Below are 24,913 nucleotides of genomic sequence, written 5' to 3' on the forward strand. Positions count from 1 at the left end.
TAGAAATAACCCAATGGCCCCACTGACGTAGATCGATCCTAATCTGACCATGCATCAGTTGATCGCTTTACCTCCGGCCCCACCGGCCACGATTTCCAGGTATTGTTAGTGACAGTATATAGTAAAAAGGTGTTATGGGGTACACAAAATGAATGACCAGTGTACAATTCTACAAGTGGTTTTCCAGTCTTAATCATACCCACTGGCACCAACCGATCCTCCCCAACAGTCTTTGTATATTAACAGTAACCTCGATTACCCACAGGGACCCTGGTGACCTTTAGGAAAACTTCTCTTAAATGTAAAAACAATACCACCCCAGTGTTGATACTGTACAGAAAGGAAAACGAAATTCCAAAACCTGTACATTGACTGTCTGTGTAAACAGGTGGGCAGCAGGGCCCACGCTAGTCACATCCAGGGGGAAATGAGTGGACTGGTACTCCCGGATAAGTAGCAGCAAGCTTGTTCATCTTCCACCGACTTGTTAAAAATAAAACTACTGATAGTGTTGAGAGATTCACTCTTCACACTGGTATGTAGGCAAGACAGATGTGTAAGTGGACTCAATGATGGATGGATGGATGGATGGATGGATGGATGGATGGACGGACGGACAATGCAAATTACTTATGGAGTGACCGATTGCTAAATAGTTGAATGGATGAGAAATCTGTGAACACAAATAAGCTAGTCAAAAATATATTAAACAGATGGATGGACAGACAATACATCTAATGACTGATTGCTAATTAGTTGAATGGACGAAAAATCTGTGAACAAAAATAAACTAGTCCCATAAATATTAAATGGATGGATGGATGGATGGATGGATGTACAATACAAATTACTTACGGAGTGTAATCCAATATATATTCATTTAATAAAAAAAATTAAAAAAAATTAAACATCACTGTATCAAGTGTTAGTTTGAGGACAGCTGCATTTCCAAAATAATGTTTGCCTAAATTGAAGGAATATTATAAGAATAGAAATAAATTCCTGGTGTATATGTGCATATGTGTATGTATGTATGTATATGTGTGTATGTATGTATGTGTGTGTGTGTATGTATGTATGTATGTATGTATGTATGTATGTATGTATGTATGTATGTATGTATGTATGTATGTATGTATGTATGTATGTATGTATGTATGTATGTATGTATGTATGTATCTATCTATCTATCTAGGGCTAGCCCTGGGTTGCTATTTTTGTTCGCCAAAAAATTTGCCAATCTTCAATTTCTTTCGCCAATCTAAATATATTTTCGCCAGTAACATATTTGCATTTCAGTCAAAAGATTTTATTTTTAATCTCATTCTTTATGATAATATAGTATATGCTAAACTTATTATTCAGTTTACGTCTTGTAATCTAATAATGCAATGCTGCTGATGTCTAGGGCTGGCTGTAGCCCAGTGGCAAAGCACTTGTATGATGTGCGGTCAGTCTAGGGTCGATCCACGTGGATGGGCTCATTGAAGTCAGTGCATCACGAGTGGTATATCACAAAAAAGACAATTTTACTTTTTGTATGCATCAGAGAATGATATAAATTGTATGTTTCTCTGTAATTTGAAAAAATCAAGTGAATTTTGATCCAATATATATGTTCCCAAAAAGATTCACCGGACTAAGATATACACTATACATATATTTTTGCACCGAAAGTGTGAAAAGTAAGTACTGGTACATAATGTTTACAACTTATATCATTTATCTGAGCTTTCGAGATATGTGACCCAAAGCCCTTTTGTTTTCATTACAATTTTTTTTAAATATGATGAGACATCAAAATAATTTGAAAATGTCCAATTATGGAGACGTTCAACAATTACATAATGTAAGATCTGACTTTTTTTATAACCCTGCCCGCTTTATGTTTTGTAATGATGACAATAATCACCCCTCTAAAGTTCTTTAACAATTGTCTCCCACACACTTCCTTCCTTCCCTGTCACTGGCATTAATTTTACCAACATTATAAATTTATAAACATTAGATTTTCTGTTCTTATTTTGGTTATCTTTTTTTATTTCTGCTTTATATAAAGATAAAACTCAATAGTCCCACCAGAGACTGTGCTACCCCTCCAGATATTGTTCCAATGCCACAGGCCTATAGGCATGTATCTTTAATCTCTTTGGTAATAGATGTATTATTGTATATATAATAGAAAAATCATATTTTAAAGAAACAAAACAAAAGTGCTAACTCTTGATCATACCCTACGCCATGACCTCGTTTTGTAACTACCCTCCTAACTTCCCGGTATGATTTATAACTGAATACTATTCATAATTAGTATGGTGTCCAACTCAAGGTTATAGCCAGTCACCCAACATAAAGACAAAGGAAACGTCTTTTTGTTATTGCTATCAAAACACTGGCGTGCGACAGTCTTTCACAAGTGGGGAAATTTATTTATAAACCTTTTTCAGTTTCACGCCGGTTTCGAGTTTTGTATTTCTGTGCAAGGGGCGGAGGGATGTATCATATCGGCGTTAGTATTATATCAGTAGATATAGCACAAATGAATAATAATTTCGCCATTTAATATGTTTGAAATATAATCTGTCAATGTAGAAAGTTTTAACTAATAATGATTGTATATAAGTGAGAAACAATATGTATTCCTAACCAACGCACCCACTTTGTGGAAATAAACTCAACCATGTGACCTAGATTTATAACATTTACCGGTATGACAAAACATGACTAATAAAAAGTAAAACTTGTAGTCGATAGTAATCAAACATTTAGTATCAACAATGCAACATGTCTTAAAAAGTATTTCATTTTATTTAATTGCATTTTCTAGCTTTACAAGCAGCTGGCAGTACGCTGCTGAATAGTAGACTGGCCATGTGAATATGCAAATAACGCTTGTTCACACTGCGAGGTGGATCAACTGAACAAAACTGGTTGAACACGTTTGGTTCTAAAAATTGAGATGGGGGAAAAAAATTATTTCGCAAATTTTTTCGCCAAATTGAAAATTATTTCGCATTTTTTAAATTTATTTTTTGCAATTGGCGACTTTGGCAAATGACAGCGCGAGCCCTGATATCTATATCTATATCTATCTATCTATCTATCTATCTATCTATCTATCTATCTATCTATCTATCTATCTATCTATCTATATATATATCTATCTATCTATATACACACATACAGTACATATGTTACATATATATACATACATACAGTAAAGTACACTTACAACAAACATGCTGAGAACGAACTATTGCATAGAACGAACTGATCATAAAGTCACGTTGTATCTCCCTATACATTAATAACTAACTTATGCAAATGTGTACAACGAACTACTGATAAAACAAACTAACTATCATGGTCCCTTCCGGTTTGTTATAAGAGTACTTTACTGTATATACATATACATATATATATACATACACATACACATACACATACACATACACATATAGATATACATATACATATACATATACATATACATATACATATACATATACATATACATATACATATACATATACAAATAGATATATAGATATAGATATACATATATATAAACCCAACCACCTTGGAACCTTTCTGCTAAAAATGGACCAAAACCATGGTAAAGATGTTATGACTCACGTACCAAAGAACAAAGCCCCCAATCAGTTACTAGTACTATGTTATCCTACCGGTTCACGACTCCACAACTAGTTTATGTAATGCATTTGTGCCGGCTCCATTTTCCCATTTTGTATAATAAACAAAAGAACCCGACTGCTACAAAATTGAAGTAAAACAAGTACGGCTTATTTACAAAAGCAGTTATGAAAGGAATAATAATGGCTTCAAGAAAAAAGTTGAAGACAGTAACTTACTTAAAATTATACACATGAAACCTAAAACCGTGAATGATAAACCTGCCATCTCCTGCGTGCCATGCTGCCAGGCAACAAACACTAATGGAGAGCAATGAAGGTAACACTCTTGTATACATCATACACACACACATTCCAATACTCGTCATAGGCTTCAATAATGGTGCCAACCCAAAACTGTAAAGATTCTGTTATAAATCACACACTAAGCAAAGGATGCCAAGACAGCAGATATTGCGATGCACATTGGAATTAACAATGGCATCAACTACGTTTTTAATTGATAAAATCATTACTGTAATGCTAGTGTCAGACTACCAACTGCCAACACAAAGTTGGCCAACTTTCTGTCACGACTTCTTCGAGTGTCCAGTTGCTAGTCTGAGCACTCTTGACAACTAGAGCTGGGCGGTATTTTTTAAATTTCAGGTTTGGTATAGGTATCAGTATTTTTGGGGTGATTTACCTCGGTATCGGTACGGTATTGGGTTTTTATTCAATACTAATACCAAGCGGTACATTCGGTATACTTGGCTTTAAATGCATGCCAGAGTTAAGTCCCACCTGCTAATTTCATCTAAATAAAAATAAATTCCATACACAAGGCCCTCATCTTTTTCTTCTTTTCAGCTATTTTGTGTTCGTCAGATATATTGTTAGTGCTTTACTAAATGGTGTGAAGCGTGGGCCCATTGGGCTATTTCTCGCTCCAGCCAGTGCACCACAACTGGTACATCAAATGCCGTGGTATGTGCTATCCCTTGCTGCTAATCGAAAAGAGTAGGCCATGAAGTGGCGACAGCGGGTTTCCTCCCTCAATATCTGTGTGGTCCTTAACCATATGACAAATAGCATATAACTGTAAATAAAATGTGCTGAGTGTATTGGCATGATACTGATACCGAACGGTATACTGCCCAGCTCCACTTACAACTCAGTTTTCCTCATCTACAACTCATACCACCGATTAATTGTTAATCTGAGCACAACCGTCAAGTTGGCCAACTTTGTCACGACAGTTGACAGTCTGAGCCTAATAAACACATACAAAATCATATCTCCACGGACAATACTTTAAAATTTTGGTAAACTGGAAGTCTGGTCACATGATTTTCACCTTCATGTAAGCAAATATATATATATGTATGTAATTAAATAAAAAAATTCTTTCTTTAACTTATTTGCGTGCTTACATCCAATTAAGATTCAAGCATGCTGTACAGGGCAAACACCTCAGTTATCTGGGTTGTTTGTCCAGGACAGTGAATTAGTTGTTAGTGCTTAGTGGGAGAGAAGAGGGTGTAGTGGTCTTACACCGGACTGAGGACCCTGTACCTACCAACCTTATGTCCGATGGCTTAACCACGACACCACCAAGGCCGGTTAAATTAATTACCTCAAACTTGCACTTAAATTAGTTATCTTCTGAAGTTAACAACTCTTAATTTCAGAACGTGCAACAGTTCACCATATAACTGCAGTCCTTGGCTTTTGAAAAACCATGGCGAGTGAAAAATCGCACACCTCAAAACGCTTAGGCGAGTGAAAAATTGCACTCATTAAAATGCTAAGGCAAGTGAAAACAAAGCATTATTAATTTATGAAAGAAAGAAAGAAATGTTTTATTTAACGACGCACTCAACACATTTTATTTACGGTTATATAGCGTCAGACATATGGTTACGGACCACACAGATTTTGAGAGGAAACCCGCTGTCGCCACATAGGCTACTCTTTTATGACAGGCAGCAAGGGATCTTTTATTTGCGCTTCCCACAGGTAGGACAGCACAAACCATGGCCTTTGTTGAACCAGTTATGGATCACAGGTCGGTGCAAGTCGTTTATGCCTACCCATTGAACCTTGCGGAGCACTCACTCAGGGTTTGGAGTCGGTATCTGGATTAAAAACCACATGCCTCGACTGGGATCCGAACCCAGTACCTACCAGCCTGTAGACTGATGGCTAACCGAGGCCGGTATATTAATTTATGAAGTAATTGGTACATGTAAATGTTGGTACATGTTGCAAAAATTAACCAATAAACCAATAGTGTTTTGTTCTAATTTTCTGTTGTTTGGTTCATTAGTGTAGTCTTGTTTTCCCTTTCAGGAATGGAATTATTCAAAAAGTTCAGAAGCAGTGCTAAAGAAATATGATTATGGCATACACTGATGCAAACAATTTGATTTTTTAATAACAATATCTACTATTACTACTATTCAGATAATTTGATGCACACAATTATAGACATCTTTTCAGTGTTAGATGGTCTGATGAACGTGCAACCAAACATTTGTAGGAATCAACTTGTCTTGAATTTCATTATTATGTACAATGAACATGATTATGATAGTTGGGATGGGAAAAACCCACTGGTTCCACAGAGGTGGTTCAATTGGAACTATGACCCAAGAATTAGATCCCTCATATTATTAAAAAAAAAAATAATAACTCATTGAACGTATGCCTACAATTAGTTCAATTGACATTCAGTGGCATTTTTAATTCAACAATTACACAATCAGTCTCCCACTCTCAACACTTTCTAACATGTCATTTTAACTACCACTACCAGTTATGACCGGCTGTGACATCTATGTCAAGTCAGCATTACGTTATTGATCTAGAACGGTCCCAATGTTCTGTTTTCGGAGCCTTGCGTAAGCTTTGTAGACTAACAGTTATGGACTAATCGAGACAATTTCCGTAACGAGTTCATTTGTGTAGGCTACAGACGCCACTATTTAATTCAATTCCTTTTTTTTTCATAACTATATGAACACTATAAATGAGTTAGCCACATCAGATGTTGTGATCTATTACCTTACGAAAGTGGACTGTTTCTAATAATAAATTAAATAAGCAAAGGAGTTTTGATTGGATTGGTATGTCTACGAAGATGTCTATTAAACCAGTGTTTTCCAATTTGTATAGCAAAAATATGTACTAGTCATATATTAAAAGCTTGGAAGGATGCTACCGTTCACGTCAATTATAAAACAAAATTCTGGTTTTATTAAACAGATCTTTCTATCAGCTACATAAGGTAATTAGTGGCAATCAATATACTTTTTTTTTTACGTGCGCTGTTTGTTAAGTGTTACATGCATTATTTTTCACACTCGCCAGATTAAAATTATGTGCGCTGTATGAAGGTGATAGCACTCGCGCACCTTAAAAGACAAGGTCTGTAACTGACACACAAACAGAACAACAGTTTAACATTATCCGTATCCGTATCCTTGAATAAAACAAACCATGTCGAATTCTAGATGTATTTGTCCAGTGGACTAGTGAAACATTCTGCTTTTTTCTATAACTGGATGCCATTCCACAATATAAATTCTTCACAATGAAAAGTCTGCTTTGTTGAACACCACCACTAGAACACATTGATTATTAATCATCGGCTATTGGATGGCGAACAATTTGTAATTATGACATTTAGTCTTAGAGAGGAAACCCACTACATTTTCCCCATTAGTAGCAAGGGATCTTTTATATGCACCATCCTACAGCCAGGATAGTACATACCATGGCCTTTGATATACCAGTCATGGTGCACCGACTGGAATGAGAAATAGCCCAATGGGCCCACCAACGAGGATCGATCCCAAACCGACCGTGTATCAAGTGAGCGATTTACCACTGGGCTACGCCTCACCCTTAAGACAAAGATTCAAACACATTGTAAACATGATACCTCAAATATAGATTCTAATACGCGTTATGGGCTGAATTAATCAAACCTTTTTTATTTTAAATGCATGTGTTCAAGCATTGTAAATATATGTGGTAACATGCGTGTAAGACATAAACAGGGTTTGTAAATTTGGCCCTACATATCTAACATGAGGTGCCAAGCTAACACAAGACAAGACAATAGACCTGTTTCACATTCCATCTGAAAATGTGTGCAAAGAGTAACGTCCCTTGCCGAATCAAATCACATTATAGGAGATGTAAAGGTTTGGTGGCCGACTATGACAGATGCCATTTTCAACGAGACTAAGTTTGGAGGTGATGTGAAACTCTGGTGAATTACAAATGCATATTTCATTTGAGATGGTGGAATGGTGTGAAAAATGGTCGGTTAAAGTGATTAGTACTCAAGCGTCCAGTCAAGGGTTTTGACATAGCAAAATTAAAAGATTTATATAATAAAATGAACTGAATTGGAACCTGTTAGATTGATTGACTGATTGATTTACGAACTTTAAACTTTACGCATAAAATATATAGAGGTTATTACCAGAGGGGTTTTCGGTATTGTCAATTTCATATATTAGGAAAAAAAATTGTATTATTTGTTTTACTTTTTTCCGTATTTTAATTATTTCAGCCTATTTCTTGCTCTTTGTACTTTTTGTTTTGATTGTCTGAGGAGTAGCAACAGGTTTGCTTCCAACATTCAAACAAGGCACACATTACTGTGCATAATCAACATTCAAACAAGGCACACATTACTGTGCATAATCAACATTCAAACAAGGCACACATTACTGTGCATAATCAACATTCAAACAAGGCACACATTACAGTGCATAATCAACATTCAAACAAGGCACACATTACTGTGCATAATCAACATTCAAACAAGGCACACATTACTGTGCATAATCAACATTCAAACAAGGCACACATTACTGTGCATAATCAACATTCAAACAAGGCACACATTACTGTGCATAATCAACCCTCAAACGATTACAGGAAACTTTTTAAGGCTGCTACCCTGGAAAATATATTGAATTTTTATTTTTATTTTTGCATAAAAATGGGGAGGGGACATTTGGCATTCTCCCCCTTCCCTGCACACACACCTGAACTGGGTGAAAAGAAATCTCAGACATGAATCCACTTTATATTTAAATCATATTAAGGTAAGATAAATATCTGCATACATGTGTGGATAATTGTTTACCAGGAAATAAAAAATGAGCTGAAATAATATTAATGTTTTTGTGTGTGCGTGTGTGTGTGTGTGTTCGCACATACACATTATTTCAAACCATATCTGACATTTATTGTGTACGAAGCCGAAACAATGGTTACTCAAATGTTAATAACAAAATATTTGTTTTATTTCCTAGTAAGCAATTATCCATAAAATTATGTCTCTGATAAGTATTTGTTGGATATCTACTGTTAGAATAATGAGTAACTAGACAACAGTACTGCAGTATAAAATCTGGCAATGCCCCTCAATGAGTTCTATGTCATAATCTTATGTAAGTTTGCTGTTAGCGTCTATGAGTTTCTATGGAATTCGCGCATGCACAATTGGAATGTGAAGTAGGTCTATTAATACCATATAGATTCCATCAATGAACAGGTTATTCTTGGATTTCTTAATTGATTATTTGCTGAATTTGTGTTAAATTACTTTCAAATAGTTTATCTTATGAAGACTGAAACACTTGCTTTAAAACCTTAATTCTACAAATTATAAGTAGAAACATTAATTAGAAAACATCAGCAGGGTACTTTTAGTGTTACATTCCTCAATGTTTTCTTGATTTCCTTAATTTTTTTCCACATTATCCAATATTTTCCCGAACAGGAAGGTTTTTGCCTTTTTTTCTTATAGTGGGAATGCTAAAACTACACATGAACTGGCAACTGCACAGGTTTTGCCTATTGCTACAAATTCGAACATGCATTATGCATACGTGGGAAGTGTCCTACAAGGAATGGAAGCTGTGATGTTATCTTCTAGAGATAACACTGACTGCGGCTCACCAAAAACGTGATACAGCCGAGATGTAACATGTTCCATTATCTTTTCATCTTAACAATAAACAGCATGTGCTCACCAGAACAAAAATCAAATAATCGGGCAAAAATCATATAGCCACAAAAACAAATACTGCAATAAATAATCGGTGACCTTTCCTCCGAAATTAGCTTCACCCTCAGATGCTCTGAGGGGATAACAGGCAACCGTTTCCGGTTTCCAGGCATCATGTAGGCACTAACTGTTAGGAAATGGACACTGTTTTATCACTGTACAGCTGATATAATGCTGATCAATGACGTTAATGCATTTAAAATGATGGCCAACAAGAAGGACGTTTTTAATGCAGACGAATGTGAGGCCATCAGCCATTAAACAATGTTATTAAATCTGTCAGATTACTATTGGTGTGTATTAAACTCATATACATGTTAATAAATCTGTGCCAGGTTTTTAATGGCATAAACTGAACTCAAATTGACCCATGTCAAGATTTTAATGGTATACATGAAACTCGCATCCATGTGTTACTAAAAGTGTGTCAAGTTTTTCATGACACATTAAAACAATGTTATTAAACATATGCCTTTTTTAAATGACACAATCTCTTTAAACTCATCTCAATCAATGTTATTAACTCTGTATACATTTTCATAGTATATAATGAATACTACATGAGGTCATTAGATACCATTTATCTTACAAGTTGTTTTTAAACGTATCTTAAGGAGCAAATCTAAGTTGGATATATTTTTTAACGACTTGCAAGATAAATGGTATCTAATGGACAAGAATATAAGTATATATTTAAATGTCTTTTCCAACTAAAACTTACTTACAGACCTATCACTTGCAGTTAACTTACATGTCACAGAGAAGTCATTTCAGGTTAAGTCACAGAGTAATCAAGTTTGATTGTGCTTTCTTCTTTTTTTCATTGGATGGTTTGGCACTCGTGACTTGGTCATCATCTAGGAACAGCCAGTCGAATGTCTTTAAATTGATATCATTGATATTAAAACTAAACAATGATGTTCTCACCAATGGGTATATAACAAAAATGATATTAGCTGTCTTTAAATTGATATCATTGATATTAAAACTAAACAATGTTATCACCAATGGGTATATAACAAAAATGATATTAGCTGTCTTTAAATTGATATCAATGATATTAAAACTAAACAATGATGTTCTCACCAATGGGTATATAACAAAAATGATATTAGCTGTCTTTAAAATGATATCATTGATATTAAAACTAAACAATGATGTTCTCACCAATGGGTATATAACAAAAATGATATTAGCTGTCTTTAAATTGATATCAATGATATTAAAACTAAACAATGATGTTCTCACCAATGGGTATATAACAAAAATGATATTAGCTGTCTTTAAATTGATATCATTGATATTAAAACTAAACAATGATGTTCTCATCAATGGGTATATAACAAAAATGATATTAGCTGTCTTTAAATTGATATCATTGATATTAAAACTAAACAATGATGTTCTCACCAATGGGTATATAACAAAAATGATATTAGCTGTCTTACGACAACACACCACCATTTGTCGTGTGGTTACTACTTGTAGCAGCTTAATATAGTCTCGTTTAGGAAACAGTTCCTCATAAACAAAATACTACAAAATTATAATGGTTTTTTTTAAATGTTTCTTTGATGATTACACATAGGTTGACCTCTGTAGCTTTTAAGTAACCCATTGGTTTGAAGTTACTTGTTACTTCTCTATATTTCTTTAATACAGGAATCATTGTACACTTGTATTTTATTTTATTATCCATTTCATTTAATATAAATGGTGAAGTAAACAATACATTAAATTTGTAAATCACTTTAATACAATAACCTTGTTGTTTTGTCAAATTAACAACATACCTGTTTATTGCGTCTCCCTTTTATAAGGGGCTGGACGTAGCCCAGTGGTAAAGTGTCAGCCTGATGCGCAGTCGGTCTAGGATTGATCTCCGTCGGTGGACCCATTAGGCTATTTCTCGTTCCAGCCAGTGCTCCACAACTGGTGTAACAAAGGCCGTAGTATGTATTATCCTGTCTGTGCAATGGTACATATAAAAGATCCCTTGCTGTTAATCGAAAAGAGTATCCCATGAAGTGGCGACAGCAGGTTTATCTCTTAATATCTGTGTGGTTCTTAACCATATGTCTGACACCATATAACCGTAAAAAAAAATGTGTTGAGTGTGTCGTTAAATAAAACGTTTCCATCCCTTTTATAACTAATAGAAAACATAATATTTTTGTATTCGTGAGCAGTAAATATATTATCACTCAAACCATCCTGCAAAAAATAAAGCGTTTGATGTAATCCAACCGACTTGTGGAAACTTTTTAACTTACAAGACTGAAAAGACCATTTTTCTTTTTCACGCTTGCATTTGCCATTTAGTAATAAAGTCGATTAAAATCAAAATTACACTGACCAACTCCGAAAACTATTAATGAAAAACCTACATAGGTTTCAAGGTTGAACTGACAGCCAACCATGCCTGTGACTCACCAAGTGATTTTCCAGAGACTGCAACAAATTGTAAACTCATCTCATAAACCTGGGCACACAACAACTTTATTGTCCATTTGTTAGTATTAACGTTCAAGATAATATGCATCTATGAAGACCAGTTCAACAGGCAGACCCAACCGGCAAATACCGTCAAGCATAATTAGTAGACTAGAGAAAGCTAAATGAAAAGACCCGCGACACCCCCAACGTTTATTAAATCTATTCCTGACAGAACAAGTCACTGCTAATTTGGATTACTAACTTCTGTAGCAACTGTTGCAAATAAGTCTTCGGGGAATCAGTATAAAAAAAACCTGAGCTTAAAGCATTCATTACCAATAGCCACAGAATACTGATGTTTAGGTTACAGCAGACATTCTCCGCTAGTATGTTGCGGAGCCTACCAACACACCAATATTCTAAACAAACACAAGTGCATTAAATATGTAACAGTAGTCATTAAAACGGCTCTACTAGTCCGGAACATGTTACAATAGCACCATAGCACCATAGAACAGTCTCTTTAACTACTACATGCATGCCACTGATGATGGTAATAGTATGTTGGGCAACTGCAAAACTGGAATTTGTTTAATGATGGCTATGCTGATGCAAGTTGCAGCGTTTTTAAAACTATATCTTCCAACAATCAATTGACAGAAGTCAGTTATCTTAATCTCTTGGTGTGTACTTTCACATGACAATTCAGATTGCTATGTAATTTATGATAATTCCCATGCTGGCACCAAATCAAGGGAGGTAAAGCAATTACTGGCAATTAAGATTGCAAGGAATGACTTGCACAGTTGTGTGTTGGATTGTTTTTAAAAGTGCTTGCAACATTCTGCCATCATTTATAGCATGGGTTCATTCAGAGTTTCTCTGATCCATTGTCAGTTCATATTGTTGATCTGTTTGCTTACTACATTCAACATAAACTTTAAAAATCTAGTAAGAGAAGTCTCAAAGAACCTACTACATACTGTTTTAGGAGTAAACTTTTTAAAGTGTCACTTTACAATTTGCTACTGAAGTTTCACAGACTGCCACACAATTGTAAAACATAAATCTTAGTTGCTAATCAATTCTCAAATTGATAGCAACTGTTAATAATAAAAAATCTAAAAACAAAGTCTTATTTTTGTATAAGTGACTGTAGATATACAAAAACTCCAACCATGATCCTATTCCTAACACAGATGTGTTACGTACAAACTGAAATATCCTTAAATACAATATAAAAGCAAACTTTAAAATTATAATACAACAAGGCTCCAAGAACGTATTACAAACTCTTTATAAAGATGACCACAAACAGAACACAAAACCACAAATACAAACTGCAACCATGATCATATTCCTAAAATACTTGTAGTTATAACCACAAAACCACAAATACAAACTGCAACCATGATCATATTCCTAAAATACTTGTAGTTATAACCACAAAACCACACATACAAACTGCAACCATGATCATATTCCTAAATACTTGTAGTTATAACCACAAAACCACAAATACAAACTGCAACCATGATCATATTCCTAAAATACTTGTAGTTATAACCACAAAACCACAAATACAAACTGCAACCATGATCATATTCCTAAAATACTTGTAGTTATAACCACAAAACCACACATACAAACTGCAACCATGATCATATTCCTAAATACTTGTAGTTATAACCACAAAACCACAAATACAAACTGCAACCATGATCATATTCCTAAAATACTTGTAGTTATAACCACAAAACCAAAGTTTAAAAATCTAATATAACAAGGCTCAAAGAATTTACATGTAGTACAAAATATTTATAAAAATAACCACAAATACAACACAGAACCACAAATATAAACTACAATCACACCTAGCATGAATAATTACAACTGAAATAACCATAAAACCAAACTTTAAAAATCCAATATGACAACGTCACAAGGCTCCAAGAACTGATTACAATTAAACTGTTTATAAAAAATGACTACAAATACATCACAAAACCACAAATATAAACTGCAACCATGATCATATTCCTAAAATACTTGTAGTTACATACACCTAGCATGGACAATTCCAACTGAAATAATCACAAACGAAACTTCAAAAAATCTAATATAACAAGGCTGCAAGCACTTATTACAATTAACTCTTTCCAAAAATATCAACTGAAACCATAATTCTATTTCTAGCTCACTTGTAGTTACATACATCTTGTAAGGACCATTCTAACTGAAATATCCTTAAATACAACATAAAACCATGCTTTAAAAAATATAATATAACAAGGCTCCAAGAACTTATTACAATTAAATAAAAATTGAGGACAAATACACGACAAAACCACAAATATAAACTGCAACTACGGTCATATTCCTAAAATACTTGTACGTGTAGCATGGCCGTCTCTAACTGAAATAACCTCTGCTGGATGCACGCCAAGACAAAGATATAAACAGACATCACCAACATGAGTATGAGGATCGAGAGCCTGGCTGGGACACTCTAGTTTCAGTCCTATAACACACAACATATGACCAGACCTGTCAACCTTTAGACAAGAGAAAGCAGGAGGTGTGTGTTGAAAAAGCAGGAGATTTTGTCAAAAAGCAGGAGATTTTTAAATTCACACAATTTAACCCAAAATCGCAAGATTTAAAAAAAAACATTATTACAATAAGTTATATGAATACTTTATAATGTCATATATACTTCTTAACCTTAGATCTTGGCATTAAAAAAAAAAAAATATATTAATTGTTTTTTTTTTTTTTGTTTTTTTTTTAAAGTTTAAATATTATTATGATTTAATACATATTTAAAAAAAAAAAAAAAAAATTATCCAAAAATTTTAAGAACATGAACAAGAAATACAAAATTTAATTAGTACATTTACGGTATTACACTTACAGCCTTACAGGTTGCGTTACATTATCATTTGTGGTTAGTGTACCTAAGTACCAAAGACAAATTTATATAAATCTTATAAATTAATATTCAGTTTTTACTATAATGAGGAACGGTGGCGTGGTACTTATTTAAAATCATTATAATGATGCAATAAACATTGTATTTTCATTAATCATAAGTAAAACCTCATTACGGACATCGTGTAAAATATACCGGAATTATACCCATTTCCGTGAGTAACTTTATGTCAATGTCAAACACAACATTTTTTAATTGTACAAAAATAATTTCTTGAAGTGTACCCTTATAACCAACATTTTACTGCACAAACATACAAAATTAACTGACACAAGTATGTTTATACAGCTAATTGGTCTTTTCGTTGTCTTGCTGTGACATGTGATTTTAACATGCATCGTGTGTATCGCTGTCAACTCGGAGTCTGGCAGTTCAGATTCGTCATAGTTGCATTATGTAATCCAGTGGGAAGACATTTTACAATTCAGAGGTGTTATTAGAACTAAATTGGATAGTTTTTTTTTTTTTATATGGCAACACTGAATGTCAATACACAGCCTGTTGAATTAGCGGCAACACGCATTGTAGCCATTACGATGACAACAAACATTATAATTACATGTCATTTTATAAACTCCATGTGCTTTTTTAACAATATAAATAGGCTATCCCACAATTTTCACTTCGGCAAAGGTTAAACAGTCGGGACAATTCGGCCTGTTACATTCTCAGAAGCCGAAAGTAGTCGACATTTGCCGAATGAGAAAAAAAGGCAGAGTTACTTCCCTTCTGTTATTTTGACAAAAGAGGATCGATTTTTTTTTATACTTACAAAAATGTAATTTAAAAGGAGAAACTGTCTCCCGCACAGGGGAAAGGAGATTTGATCAAATACCGGGAGACTCCCGCGGAATCCGGGAGGGTTGACAGGTCTGCATATGACTGTACTTCATGTGCTGAAAGAGTCAGTAAAATGAATTGTCCTAACACAGATAAACAAAAAGAAGAGGAACATCTGTTTGATGACATCACCTCAGCACATTGTAAACTATGGCTATTTGCAGGGTTCGGTAAATCCACTAGCTGTCAGTCCTGGTTAGTGAATTTTACATTTGGGCTAGTGGAAATATTCTCCTGTATTACATAATACATAGGATACTAGCAAAAGATTCTGTAAAGGCTAGTGACTTTCTCAAACATTTGTCAAACACTGCTATTTGGTGTCTATAATACAGTTATTTTCACATTTGATTTCATTTTCCTGTCTTGGAAGCAACAGCTTGCTCATGCAAGAACTTGCGTCCATGACAGGCATGCGCTACAACAGCTTATTCTGAATGTACACATTAAACCCTATGACCTGACCTAAATTTGATTTACAGTTAAACTATTTATCAAATTTGCTTTTTTTAATGGATTAATATACATGTAGTTATTCCATTGATGAGCTTGCATGTACATCTACCACAGGAAGTACATGTAACTTTAGGAGCCAACTCTTACAGTAACAAATTCAAACTTCAAAGCAAGGGCTTTACATTAACACCTGTTTCCTTCACATACAAACACACACCATAAGTTCCTTAGTTATTTTAGTAATCAATTTTGCCTTTGAACCAATTCTCCCACAATGCCGTAGACATTCAAGCAATTCATTCAACACACGTGTACACAAGACAACAACCAAACAACCGACAGTGTTCAAGATACACAGCTGTTGATGGAAACAACAACAAAAAACCCCACCACAACTCAAATCTGAGGAAATTTACACCGATATTTCATGACTCAGTGAATGTACTGGAAACAAGATCAGTATTGGTTTAAAAGTGTACAAGATTCGACAGCTGTTAATTGTATCTTACAGCATTGAAACAAATACTTACTTGCAGTCACATCTAGTCTGTAATTTTCATTTTGAAAGGGGGTAGGGTTCCAGTTTATAAATATCTTTTTCAATAGGTATAAAAAAAATATCTCATTTTTAAAAAATTACCTTGGAAATAAATTGGTAACTGCAAAGTCATTGACTATATATCATGCTACAAATCTATTATTTATTTAAAGGTACATTCCTGAATTTGCTGCAATTTTTAAGATGTTATCGACTAACAGAGACTTTTTAAAGATTGTAATTACATATCAAATATATTTTTCTGCATAAAATATTAGTGGCTGTATATTGTTCTAATATTTGTATTGGGTTAAATTTCATTTTATTTCCTAAAAAAACAAAATCCAGTTTCAGCTTCATAGAAATATTAAGATGACCAGAAACACATTGAATATACAGACACTGATATTCTAAACAAGAAAATATATTTAATAATGTAAGTTTAATGGTAGAAATATTTGATTAGTCGGAAACATCTTACAATGCAGCAAACTCAGGAATGTCCCTTTAAGTTATCATAAAAACTGAAGTAAATAGCCATAATTAAAGTGTGTTAAGGAGTAGACAAACAAACATTCCTCTCATTTCCTGACCCTAGATCCCAGTTAATGAGTTACCGTATTTTCCGGCTTATTACATGCACTGGTGTATAAACCGCACCCCTTGTTTTTAGACAAAGTTCCAACCTTTGTTCATACATAAACCGCAACTTTAAATAAGCTGCATTTAAAATAAAGCCACAATCTTAATTACAGTTAATTATTGTTTCTATTTAATAATAATAAAGAGAACCATTCTCCCTTAAATTCAAACAATAAATAATTGTTGATCGTGTTGCTTTCAGTTTCATTTCACTTAATGGGAAAGTTTCGTAAACAAAACACTGTTGACAAACCCCGCTATTTTTACGAAAATATGAACAAGAACTTGATAATGCTAATTTCGTAATCTTGCATTAATTGCAAAGAAAAACAAACAAACATGATAATATTTTATTTGTCCCAGTATGATTACAAAGCGTGAACCTCCCAAAAAGAGGCACAAGTGAAATTACTAGTAGATCAACTTCCTCGATTGCAAAACATGCGGTTCTCTGTAATCTAACTAGCGTGCCGTGTGCAAAAATTACATATTTAAATGAGGTTGGGTCAAGCTGGGGTGGCAGTGAACCGAAACTAAGCACAGTCCTATCGATCGTTTACAGTTTCGACATTATTTTATAACTTTTAAACAACGGCCTTTAAAATATATATATATATATTTGACGAGAATTATATATATATAATTACATGTAATATAACGAAATACATTACAACAATGCTCTGTATAAATTAGCGGGCTAATTAGATTGGAAATGTCGACATTTAATACAAACATTACAGGTACTCCGATTATGTGATTTTAATTCGCAAACTTCGTACTAAACTTAAATTTTCAATATATTAATTAAAAACTTTACAAACAGGTTAGAAACAGTGGCGTTAAAGATATCAAGAAACTGTTTTGATGTCCTTGTTAAGGTCCGGCTTTTGCAATTGGCCATAAATGGCCATGACATTGTAATTGTGTCACGTGACATTGTTCAGGCTGCCACTGGCTTTTTATCTGCAATATCGAACATACAAGTTGGGTGTGTTTACTACAAAGTATAACAACACTACTTTGTATAATATGAGGAAAGTTACTTCATTTTAGAACATCTGACAAACACATCTGATGCACTACTAACAATAAATGTTACAGAAATCAAACTAAGAAAGTTCACGGACCAGTCCATTTTTGAAACTGTAAGTATAACAATACACAAGTGGTGTATTGTTTTTAGCCTGACTAGACTATTAATAAAGAGCCATTCCATTGTAGTACTTCAGTCCCAGTCATTTGGTATGCTATATTATTATTATGAGAATGAAAAAAAAAAGTTCTGGTTTATATGCACAGCGGTTAACATAAAATTCATAAATAAATAAAATGCACCTTGCAATTCACAGTAAAAAAGTAGCGGCTTATATGCCGAAAAATACGGTACATGAAAGAAACCAGCTGACACCAAGTTGGCTACTAATATTAACTTTCATTTCATTAATGAATACAATATTTAATGATATGTGCACATATGTATTAACGGTGAGGTAATGACTCAAGGACATATACATGACTACCAAATTTCTCTGGGGCAATAAAGTTAACAGAAAAAGTGATTCCATCCTTATAAGTTACAATGTATATCTTATTTAGGTTCAAGCATATTTCCCCATAGGGCCTACATACACCTCGGCTAATTTGACAGTCTGCTTAGGACAGAATGTCAATGGCTATTTGTCTGTGCTCCAACTGATTTCTTGATGAACTTACACTAACCACATATAATTTATTTTAATTAATTGTAATAAAATAATGCATGCAACATCACAGCAGCGAATCGTATCCAGACACTTACCTTTGTTTGACACATAATAGCTGATGTGTATTTTTGTACCTGTATGTCGTTAAACATTAATTAATTCTTTAATTCATTCATCACTATGGCAATTCAGTGACATTTATGTAGTAACTTTCCCCAGTGAATATATCAATGACAAGCCATACTTTTTTTTATGTTTGTTAATTAATTAGTTTATGAATATTAAATAAATTCATGTATATTGTTGAATGAACACTTTGTTTAAAAATAATTCCCTGACTGAAACCTTTCATAATTTTTTTTATAGCACAGACAATCATACAACCCCTGCAATTAAGAAAATGTCCACGGCATAAACCCATACATTTTTTATAGCACAGACAATCATACAACCCCTGCAATTAAGAAAATGTCCACGGCATAAACCCCCCCCCCCCCAAAAAAAAACCCCCCATTATCATTGAAAAATAAACTCTAAATATGGTTCAAGGCCAAAATTTGCCATGGGGAATTAAAAACTCCACGGCAATCTCCACAGCATTGCCCACTGCCATTGGCAATTGCAGGGGTTGTCATATAATATTATATTCCCATTATATTCCTTACAGTTTAAAGGCCCTGCTGTAGCAAGAAGTTTGTTTTGTTTAACAACACCACTAGAGCACATTGATTTATTAATCCTCGGCTAGTGGATATCAAACATTTGGTAATTTTGACATGCAGTCTTAGAGAGGAAACCTGCTACATTTTTCCATTAGTAGCAAGGGATCTTTTATATGCACCATCCCACAGACAGGATGGCACATCCCACGACCTTTCATATACCAGTTGTGGTGCACTGTATAAATGATAGGACTTTATCGTTCAGAGAAAATCATGTAAGATGATGTTACTTCATATTGCGTACTTTGTATTATTGAGCAGTATTGTTTCAGAACCACAACAGTATTCAAAGTAAAATATGATCTTCTTTGTGGGGGTTTTAATATGTATCTTTCAAATTTAATTATATTAATTATATTTTCTTTATTTTATGTTTATCTGGGTATGATTTTTTTTAAATGATTACAAAAAGCATGGAAATTTGGCTGTGCTTTTATTTTTGTTCATGAACTTAAAAGAAATTACAGACAATCCTTAAATGTTTGACTTGTTAAATTATTACAGTAATAAATAACTGTATGGTAGACTTTTTTTCATTGCTGATTATTTGTGAATAGTACACAGAGAAATTTAATAAACAAAGAATAATTTGTTACCTGTTTCTGAATAACAAGTAATTCTGTTTGCCTATCTATATATTTTACACCATTGTAAATATTATATTATGATAGTTATTGTAATACAAGATACCTTTTTCATAAAATCTTCAAAACGTTACCCTCCACCATAAATAAAGATACCGGTAAGCTTACAGAATTTCAGATCTAATCCAGTCTACTTTATAAAAAAACATTTCATGCAAACAATAAGCTGAAATCATTAACATTGTATAACAAATATATTTAAAAAACAAAAAACACCCCCATGAGATTTAATTGGATTAAAGTAACAATGGTGTACAGCAGTATTCTGTAGTTATTATTCGCACCATACATGAGCATGTAATTAAGTGCCTGTGTGAAGGAATAATAAGATGAGTTGTTAAGCACACCAAGCATCTTGTAATCTGACCTATGATAAGGTAGTTGCTCATGTTTTCCACATGGAATAAACACATCATTAATTGGTAACGGTCTCGAACACAGTCCAACCTCGATTCACCTGGGAGACAAAACTGTGATGCCTGGTTCCCATAAAACCTGTAACATGCAACCTACAAAACTTCAGGGCTTTTACATTTACTTTGTTTCACTGATTGAAAACATATTTTATTGCATATACAACAAAAGGATTGGACACAAGTTCACCAACTTACTAGGCACTCTCCTTACTTTTATCTGTCCTAAATTGCTTTCACAAGATAATCAGAATTGTGAGGGCTGAAAATAGATTTATTTTTTATTGGAACATGTCACTGATGGCCTGCATCAGTCTATTTCAGACAGGAGAATTTGAAACCTGTCCCACTCTGTAGATCTGTCACAGAGCGACCGTTATGATCTGCATCCATTACATATTTTATGGGAACCAGGCTACAACATGCATGTGTGCACATACAAGATAAAAGAGTTCAGGGAATATTTACACAAAGACTTGACTTGGCCATAAAATGGATGCAATAATGCAATCCTCTGATGGACATCACCAAGTTATAAATCACTAGACTAGTGTACAGCAGGGCCCATATTTTCGTAGTGATTTTAGCGCTACAGAATCGTAAAACCATTGTAAACTATGACATATGCTGTGGTGATGTCACAGCCTACGATGGTTTTATGATTTTCTAGTGCTAGGAGAGCTTCGATAATAGGAACCCTTTTTTTTTTTAAATTATGACAAGATTGATTACAATGGAGAACCTGATCAGTTTTAAATTTTGCTGTAATGGTGATATGTTTAGCACAGACCACCCAGACTGATAATTCATACCAGACGGCTGGCTGCTCTGCTTAATAGTGATGGCACAAGTCTATGTGTAATATTTTAGATGATTATCAAGAAAATAAGGTGATCTCTCAAAGACAGGAAAATACTTAAAAGTTTTGGTTTTAAAATAAAAAGTAATACTTCTTTTCATGTGCTACATGTGCATAGACAGTTAGTATAGCCATATGATAACAAAGAATGATGTCCGAACAGAAGAAAAATAATGTTGATAATCTACTCTAATTGGATAAATAATAAAAAATATACCCTGAACTACAGCTTGAATATAAATAGCCACTTGAATAGGACAAAACAAAACAATAATATTTTTGGCAGGAGGCAACTTTAATAGAGCCCCATTCATAATACACATTGACAAATTCCATGTCTACAAGTGCATATATTATGCTAACATAAAGCCTGATTATATAACAATCTAGTTTATTCATGAAACACTTAACAAACGAGTAGTACTCAACATAGGTACTCAGCCCTCAAAAAAAAGAAGAAAATGTTGTCCCTTGGGTTTAAATTGCTGTATCACACCAGTGATAGAATCTATTAATATATATACATGGTGGCCAAGTACATAGCCTCAGCTAATGAGAGGTTGCTTGTTTGCACAGCAATTGTATTTTTATTTTTGGAGGGGGGTGGGGGGGTGGGGGGAGAGACCAGTGTAAGACCACCACAGCCCATCCAACTTTCCTGTGCATAGTATGTGTTACATCTAGTATATTTACTGTAGATCCTGAAATTAATGCATCCCAAAATTAATGTGAGTGACGATGGGCAGACTAAAATGTGACATGAAATTAATGCGAGTGGCCTCCCTTTGAAATATTATTTTCCTAACAACTCACATCTGTGTACTTTTCGGTTAAATCAGAGTTGCAGACCTATTTGTTAAAGGCGATTTTTAAGTCATAATGAAAAAACAATTCACCTAGTGGTATGCCAACAAAGTTTCAGCGAATTTCAACAGTAAAAACAAAGGGTTGACTTCAGGATTAGTGTGCTAAAAACCATTTACGTGTTGAATCGTATTGTCTTTTGCCATGGTTGTTTTATTAGAATTTTAATCTTTGTCTGTTTTGTTTTAATGACGTAGGACACATAGACAAAACATAGAAATAAATGTGTCATATTATTGATGCGAATAACACGAAATCGCATTTTTTGCATTAATATTATGACTGCATTAATTTCAGGATCTACAGTATATAAAATCAAGACATAAAATATACTTAAGGGTCTCTTAAATGGAAAATTAAAATGAGGAAGACGTAGGCTTACCTCTTGTAGACAAACAAAGATCCTTCTATGGATGTTTTTTCCTGCAAAAACAAACAAATCAACAATCATGTATTCTGTTAAAGATATTGTTAACAAAAACAATTATTGAAATTAACAAATATTTTTCATCTTGTACATTCTTGGTCAGCATAATTAGACTTCTTGGTTTACACTGGTCAGTAATGATCAACAAAATATTATTCAACTGAATTCAACTTATAAACAACTGTTCTTTCGACATCTTAATGTCTATTTTGAACAGTCATTGTGCTATTTCTTTATGTTCACAAAGTTTTCAAAACAAGAATCCTTATGATGATGTATGTATGTATGTAAAAAGATTCATTTTATTGTAAATGGTAACTACTATGTATTATCCTGTTTCTTGTGGCTGTAGGCAAATGTTTTATGAGAGGTTCCCAGACTGATATACTTCTTACTATTAACAGTTTTATTAATTCTGTTCTTAAATGTTATATTATTAACCAGACCCATGTAGACTCATTCTTTCAGTATAATTTGCACTTCATGATTCCATTTGATGGCCACACTACCTGTAGTTACATTGTATACACTAGAACCATTGCATTCCAGCCATGTAAAAGGCGATTTAAAAACTGACCCCACCCACACATTCGTTACATATTGCGACATTATTGAGAAAATGTGTGTACCTATCCCACTTAACACAATGATACCTGTGTGTCTGGATAGATTATGTACATTTATTTCTCAAAGGTTTTATGTTATACCTCTGTTCAGTTTAGCAAATGCAATTCACATTGTCTGCTAGGCCTACCCTTTGAGTTTAACAACATATCCACTTAGTGGATAAAACATATACATCTGTTTACAGGTTACACCCCTTTTTAACTGCTGTTGCAATGACATGGTAAAATCAGTTTATAAAGGCACTTGACTGTCATCGCAAAATTGTCTGAATTTCAAGGACTGCACACATGAAGATAAAAAATTGGCTTAGTTTATATTTCAGCCACTTAAACATTTTATAAGCCAGTTTTATTATTTAATTAACCAATGGCTACTGCAGGGCTTCTAGAATTTTAATAAAAACTCACTAGCCCTGGGATCAGCGATTTTTTTTTTTTTTACTTGCCATGATTAAAAATTTGCTAGCCCTACTTTTAAGTAAATACAATTTTACTACTGTTAATAATTAGATTGGGAGGGGGAGGGGGGGTATTCATATTTATAAAATAGACTTAAATATAACATTTGACAACTTTTTTTTCCAGTAGCCGTCGGGCATGGTGATTGTAGCTATTTACTAGCCCAACACTGAAAATCACTAGCCATAATCTAGAAGCCCTGGGCTACTGACAGTGTGAGTCCTGAAACAAATATGATTTGGACACTCGTAAACAATGTTGACAATTGTGAATGGTCTGTAAATATGGTGAGATATGTGATATTTGTTGAGTACAATCAAGCCTCAGAAAACTGCGAGAACGGTCGTTTCATTCGTGCGTTGCTCATACAAATCTAATTTTGCATAACTTATTTTTTGTTCATGCATAAAATCGAGCACTATTTACATGTAATGCAGATTTTCAATTTTTTAGGGGTCTGATTACGATTCTACAAAGCATAAACGATAGCTCCATGATAGTACAATATGTGGAGACTTCTATAGATATGTGGTTATTTCAACTATCTTTATTTCATTTTCTTTTCT

The 24,913-nt window shown here is 33.8% G+C and overlaps 1 protein-coding gene across 1 annotated transcript in view; it reads right to left on the bottom strand.

Annotated features, from left to right (window-relative positions):
* LOC121369270 (mRNA-decapping enzyme 1B-like) overlaps window positions 1-24,913 on the bottom strand; it is a 129,155-nt gene that overhangs the window by 98,717 nt on the left and 5,525 nt on the right. Inside the window, exon 2 of the mRNA XM_041494233.1 lies at window positions 23,218-23,258. Within this exon, the coding sequence (XP_041350167.1) occupies window positions 23,218-23,258 (41 nt within the window). The remainder of the gene's footprint in view (window positions 1-23,217; window positions 23,259-24,913) is intronic.

The sequence above is a fragment of the Gigantopelta aegis genome, chromosome 3, assembly GCF_016097555.1.
Source record: "Gigantopelta aegis isolate Gae_Host chromosome 3, Gae_host_genome, whole genome shotgun sequence".
NCBI lineage: Eukaryota > Metazoa > Mollusca > Gastropoda > Neomphalida > Peltospiridae > Gigantopelta > Gigantopelta aegis.